Source organism: Diadema antillarum, unplaced genomic scaffold, assembly GCF_040938485.1.
Source record: "Diadema antillarum isolate AM-2024a unplaced genomic scaffold, OU_Dant_1.0 seq00000441_RagTag, whole genome shotgun sequence".
Classification (NCBI taxonomy): Eukaryota; Metazoa; Echinodermata; class Echinoidea; order Diadematoida; family Diadematidae; genus Diadema; species Diadema antillarum.
This window is the reverse complement of record NW_027271416.1, coordinates 485,890-491,889: the sequence shown is the minus strand read 5'-3', so window position 1 is coordinate 491,889 and position 6,000 is coordinate 485,890. Positions and strand designations below refer to the sequence as shown.

The following is a 6,000-nucleotide window of genomic DNA, read 5'->3' as shown; positions in this document are numbered from 1 at the left end:
GACATTGATGTATTAATAATATGTTTCTTATTTCAAAGTGTATGCTTGTTTTAAAGTTTATACCAGTTAAGCTTTTGGGGAAAATTCACTGTGCTACCATAGTGGGGTTTTTCTTCCCCACTGATTTGAAAATCCCCCATTTAATACACATTTCCCAAAAGTCTCTAAAAATAGCACAATACCACAGAACTTCATCTAAGCATTGGGTAGGTTTTAAGAAATGCAAGTATCCACTGATTACCTCACAAGTACAACTTATGATAAACATTTATAGAGTTCAACAGGGTGTTGAAGAAAGACTATAAAACTTCAGCTGAATTTACATGCACACACAACAAAATTTTCAGAATATGTTTACAAGTAGAAGAAAAGTATTAAGATATTATGTACATAGATCTGCATTATATTTACATCACTCCACAGTTTTCATGATGATTTTACATACATGTGAACACTGTATCATTCTAAAAACTGTCTTGTTCTCAATTGCACTTTAAATTCTCGTATACATAAATAATAGTCAAGGTGATAAGGTTTAAGGCTCAATGTGGTAAATACAAAGAATACAATTGACATTTCTCTACAGAGCTGAATGAAATCAAAGACACAACAATACTTGGAAATAACTCAGTCTAATATCTGCACATTAAATCATTTTAAATAAAATATTTTCCACATACACAGTTTAAGTGTTCATAGTCACCCTGATTATCTTTATGTTTCATGTCAGGAAAAGAAGAACAATGAAAAGAAAAGGTTTGACTTATCATCGCTTCTAAATAGGTACAAACAAACTGGTGCAAGGTGCACAAATTTGGATGAATTAAAGAACTTTTTCCTAACCAAAGAGAATCTAAACTTCCATGCAAGCTGGCTATCAACAATTGATTATGCAATTATGATTTCTTTCAAGACTATCACCTGAGTCAAGTTTACTTTGATTTGATTTAATTTGATTCAATTTGGGAGGCTATAGTAGGCATTATGTTGTTGCCTGAACTCTAAACCATATAGCAGCCTCAAAACACACTACATTACCTGCATGCAGGCTACACATACATGTATATCATGCACTCATTAATGATGAGTCCTCAAATATTTCAGCGGCTTTTCCATGAAGTTTAAAATCTCTAGTTGACAAGCATCACAGAGGGTACAAGCACATGAAAAATTAGCATTTCATACAATTAGCATTTTATCACCATATCTCACATGTGTGATGCAAGTGTCACAATTGCATCAAAGAAATAGATCACATCCGATATACCAGGCTGTCAAACTTCATTCTGATACCAAACAACATATTTGTGAGTTTTTAAGTACATTGATTTACAGACATTTTCTTTTTTTTAGGCATATATGTATATCTAGCTATATACATATATATTTTTATTTTCTATTTTTCATTTTTTTATTGGGAGGGGGGGGGGGGGGGAATAGCATTGTGCCCAACAACCAGAAAGATCGCTACAGCCTTGCCAAACATAGCATCATCTAATGCCTGCACACTGATTACAACTTTTCCAAGAACTGAAATGCAATGGGTATGTTAAGGTCGATGGAATAACTTGCTAAAAAGTCAGCAGAGCGAATAGTGTGCAAAAATTTGAGTACTGTAAAAGTGGAAATTTTCACGGTGTTGAAATTTTCGCGCATTTCGCCCAACCAGAAAACAGCACGAAAATAAAAGCAGGCAAATATTTTTGCTTGCTTTATGTTCCAGTAGTGCGTGTCTTGAATTCGCGGAAATAAAAACATGCAAAACTTGCCTTACCTGACCGAGCCCAAAAAGTTACTCGCGCTAAAATATTCACTTTTACAGTATATTAGTAAACTGACCTACTGAAGATGTACACACTTTTAAAACTTCAAATTACTTCAGGTAACACTTACTGGGGGAAATATGGTTGATCACTGTTTTGAATAATGATTAATGAGCACAAATGAAAATAACAAAACATATAAAGGAATCAACAAAATATGAATAGATGATAATCAGACATTTTTCTCAGCCTCTATCATAAACCCATTGGCCATGGTCGTGAGGTGGTTCCTGTACAATGTCATTGGAAATTTGAGAATCCTGAGGAAACAGATCAATAAATCATACTCATAAAATTGCATGAAAGGTGGAAGTTTTCACGAACGGGAGGAGGGGACAGCCAGGCCAAGAAGCTTGTAATTGTTGCAAAGCCATTACCAGTGTTTGAAATATTTCCATAAATGACTTTCTTTGAGCAAGAATGTATCACATAGTCTGAGGATGTTTTTTTTTTCTTCTTTTTGTGTGTGTGTGTGTGTGTTCTTTTTAAAGGAATTTCTGAAAAAAAAAAGTTCTGCAAATATAACTATGTCTCCTCCCAACCCTCGCCTTTTAATCCCTGCTGCCTTTTACACTAAATACATCTTAAATGTATACATCTTTTTCTTACGGATACCTACCAATGAATTGGGTACAGAACGAGACTTTGCACAAACTAAGGAACACAGTCCATTAAATCCAGGACATTACATTTTTTAAGGTAATCCCTAGTACAGTATGTTAAAAAAAAAAAAAAAAAAAATTACGATCGGATTTTCACATTACTTACAACCAATATGATAAAACTGTCAAAATGCTACTTCACAGTCTTAAAACATAACATCTTAGCTCTATTATTTTTATTCTTTTTTTTTTTTTTTTTTTGGGGGGGGGGGACATATGGTATAGGTAATCCCAACACAATTCATTAAATCTAGGACATTACATTTTGCAAGGCAATCTTTAGTAAACAGGTAATCCCAACACAATTCATTAAATCTAGAACATTACATTCTGCAAGGCAATCTTTAAATCGAAAAACAAGTGACGTAAACTGAAAATAATGAAGCTAAGTCGCTATGAACTGCATCTAGGTAGGGACCTGCATTGACTTTATGTGTACCACTCAAACAAACAAACAAAAATTGGCACAAGTTGTTTGTAGACACAGAACACTGATTCTTATAACAAGGCCAACTTGTCCCTGCTTGAAAGACATCCATGCAAAACTTGATCAACTGTACAGACATCCAATCAGTATGTTACACATTTTACAATCACAAGCTGAAAAAAAAACCTCTCACGGATTTCTATGCTTAACCTGAAAGACTCTTACATCCACTGTGGAAAACCTTTTGAAATTTGATTGTAACATAGGATGTACTTCTCTCTTTGACACACAAGTCTTGTTGAGTTGATTTTTCTATTTTCTACAACCATTCCTTGACCGCTGTTTGGCAAAAACAAGCAAGCACGCAAGCAAGATAAAGTCGGTTTGGTTATGTGTCTACTCATCTTCGTTTTAAAAAAAATGCAATAATGTCAACAACGATACAGTGGATATGTGAAAACTGATGTAATCGTGGCAGTATCTGAAAATAGATTCTTCATTGTATTAAAAAATACCCTCTCTCATTTTGCATGAGCTTTCAACAGTATAATAGCAGCTTCACTGAGACTGATCTAAAAAGATTTTCAAGGATATCAGAACTTACGAAACTTTGAGTACTGAAATGAATGTCTTATATTTATCTTCACATATGACAAATGTATACAAACATGCACATTCTCTCTCTCTCTCTCTCTCTCTGCATTTTTTCCTTTTTTATTTAACTGATATCTCACAAGTATATGTCATACTTGCTGCAGTATTACATTCTGCATATCTTAACATTCACACCTTTGAGTGCTTTGAGGGATCATTGGCAGAGAAAACTCTGCAGCACTGTACACACTGTCAAAAATTCTGCGTACAGAAATGGTTAAGCCAGGCCTATAGTCACTCTTCAGTGCATTTGACTGTTTGAACCTGGGGCCCGTTTCATAAAACTTGTCATCAGTGACAAGTTGTCATAGATGTGACAAGCTACTGAAATCCTTGCATCTGATTGGCTGAGAGCAAATTTGTCATAGAAGTGTGGCAGTTGTCACTGATAACAAGTTTTATGAAACAGGCCCCAGATGAGACTTTCAAGGTAAGCACTAAACCGTAACACCTTACACCTATAACCATAAGTACCTTATCCTATTTCACTGCACATTGTGAAACCTACTTCACATCCAGGCCCCTAAGTTAAGTTATGTAAGAGATCCAATTGTTGTCCTTTTCACAACTCACTTTGCTCACTTGTAGGACTGATAGTGAATATGATAGTGAAGAAACCTAAGACATCCACATCAAGGACATGAACTCAATCTTCTATACTGTTGTCTTCCATGAATGTCGGTGCTAAAATCGTAGCATCACAGAATCATGTCATCTGAATGAATGTATATTTGTTCTCATCAGAGTCTTTCTTGAAAGAAGTGGGGTGTAAGTCCATTGGATGACATGTGAAAAGAGATTCATACCCTGTTTGCTCTCATTTTTTTTTTTTTTTTTTTTTGGCTCACTCTTTCTTTATGGCCTTCCCGGAGGAGGATGAGCGGGCAAAGAGCCGGGCTGTCGCCCTCTAGTGTCGGGAAACCTTGAGGTCACAGGCATCTGGGGTGTTCGTGGTCTCTGGAGGTCTGTCAGCCCTCCCTGTTTGTTCTGCACATGTGGAAAAGGATGGGAAACAGAAAAGAACTAGGACATAGATGATGGTTGGTATTACAGCACGGCAACTGCAAATTTCTGAGGAGGAATCGACCCAAACATATCCACCAAAGTCCCTTGCATTAACACTACCAGTAAGCTCGTACTCCAGTGGTCACAAAGTACTGTAAAAAACAGAAACATTCACAGCATGAAACTTATGCAAGTTGGAGCTGACACCCTTTTTTTAATTTTTTTTGTGTGTGTGTGTGTGTGTGGCAGAAACTTTTGCAAATCACCACTGGCGTCAAATGGATTGAGTAATTGTAACTGATCATAGCTTTTTTGTTTTGCTGGACAGGCAATGAGCAAAGTTGTAGAGAAAATCACAAGCATTGATTTGATTTTAATTTTTATGATAAATCTATGATTATTTTTTACTTAAATGACCAGTAGCTACATCATTGTCACACAAAACAGTGACAGAAACTTGTAAAATTAACTTGAAAAGCCAATAAGGAACGCCGCTCAATATTCAATCACCACACAATGCAAGATACACGTGACAGGAATGGGATCGCGAGTGAAGCTTTCATCCTAATGCTGCATTTGGCGATTTATCGATCGGCTTGAGTAGGTTTGTGCGTATGCGCAAAATGTGCAAACTTGGCATGATGTCAACTGAGCAGAGTGTACGAACATGGCTCATAAAGAGTTAAACACCTTGTCCTGCTCTAGCAAATTTTCACTAATTATATACAGTGGCGGATCCAGAGGGGGGCGCAACTGGCGCACGCCCCCCCCCCCCTTTATTTTTCATTAAAAACAAAAGAAATAAAAAGAAAAAAATGAAATGAAACCCAGAAGTGGCATCAGAAATATCAGTTGCGCCCCCCCCCCCCCTTTACAGAATTCCTGCATCCGCCCCTGATATATGACATCACAAACTTAGTTTCAGAAGTGCCTTTATCCTATTTTTTTGAGGGACATGTATATGAAGCAATGATTTCATCACATCATGCAATGAATGATTTAGAACCCCTCTAATATACCACCTGACAAGTTCATGCCATTTTCATGTAATTGCTGACTAACTGTCAGCAAGTGTCATTACAAATCCATGTATCATATAATATTCAAGCAATATCAACCTTTACTCCTCTTTGTTCACCAAATGGCATGGCCACTGGAAAGCTTTCTTTGAGAGTTGGCGCAGACGTCTGGAAACCAATTGTTCATGAACAGAGATTACTTAATTCCCCTAATCCCTATTGTGTCCCCATGGCCTTCCCACTGGGCAGAGGCACGCTGCCATGTCATAATAGTGGGCTTGCTAATTTAAGTAGGGTAGGTTTGAATTACTGATTGAAATGCTGATCAAAAAGAATGGCAAGTTTAGTTACTTGCCTGACCATATAAAGAGTTAAATCCCTCCATTGTACAAAACTACTCGACAGCCAGC

The 6,000-nt window shown here is 36.6% G+C and overlaps 1 protein-coding gene across 1 annotated transcript in view; it reads right to left on the bottom strand.

Moving 5' to 3' along the window:
- Positions 1-4,421: 4,421 nt before the first annotated feature.
- Positions 4,422-6,000, bottom strand: part of LOC139732613 (uncharacterized) — a 33,662-nt gene continuing 32,083 nt past the window's right edge. The window contains exon 15 of the mRNA XM_071643470.1: positions 4,422-4,544. Within this exon, the coding sequence (XP_071499571.1) occupies positions 4,422-4,544 (123 nt within the window). The remainder of the gene's footprint in view (positions 4,545-6,000) is intronic.